The sequence below is a fragment of the Habropoda laboriosa genome, unplaced genomic scaffold, assembly GCF_001263275.1.
Source record: "Habropoda laboriosa isolate 0110345459 unplaced genomic scaffold, ASM126327v1 scaffold62, whole genome shotgun sequence".
Taxonomy (NCBI): domain Eukaryota; kingdom Metazoa; phylum Arthropoda; class Insecta; order Hymenoptera; family Apidae; genus Habropoda; species Habropoda laboriosa.
Window position 1 is genome coordinate 1,276,338 of NW_017100177.1, and position 585 is coordinate 1,276,922.

The following is a 585-nucleotide window of genomic DNA, read 5'->3' on the forward strand; positions in this document are numbered from 1 at the left end:
GAAACTTCATAATAATAAATAAATACGTTTTATTATTATTAAAATTAATGTACATAAGGAAAAACATGTTTTATAGCTTCTGCATCTTTAGATTAAACATACAATGAAACAAGTCACGTTTGATCTAAAGTCACGTTTAATTCACGTTTCAGTTTGATATTTTTGCATTTTTTGTTGGAGTATGTTTTGATATGCAGGGTTATTCTATTGACCCCGAAAGTGGTAACACGAAGATAAAAGAAGATGTAAGTAGCAGTCACGTTTTCAACATTCACAGTATTTTAGTAACACTAAAGGAAGCATTAAGAAAGCATTTTCCTCCAGTTTTGTGTTAACTGAAAATTTACTGCAGTTTCAAATTTATTCATTTTCCAAGTTTCTAGTCAATTTTATGACATGGAGGCTTTGGGAATTGTAAGTACCCCAGCCTTATTATTTTGAAATAGAAGTTCTTTTACATAATTACTAAGTCTTTGGATACAATTTTTAGTAATATTAATGATACAAATGTTAGAAATTAATGGAGGGTAAATATTTTTTACTTTAAGCTACTATGTGTTCAGAAAATTTTATTTAACATATTTT

General features: G+C 27.4%; 1 protein-coding gene across 1 annotated transcript in view; it reads left to right on the top strand.

The window, feature by feature from the left end:
• Positions 1-189: 189 nt before the first annotated feature.
• LOC108578827 (solute carrier family 25 member 38-like) overlaps positions 190-585 on the top strand; it is a 2,622-nt gene continuing 2,226 nt past the window's right edge. The window contains exon 1 of the mRNA XM_017942228.1: positions 190-245. Coding sequence (XP_017797717.1) covers positions 192-245 — 54 coding nt within the window. The 5' untranslated portion in view covers positions 190-191. The remainder of the gene's footprint in view (positions 246-585) is intronic.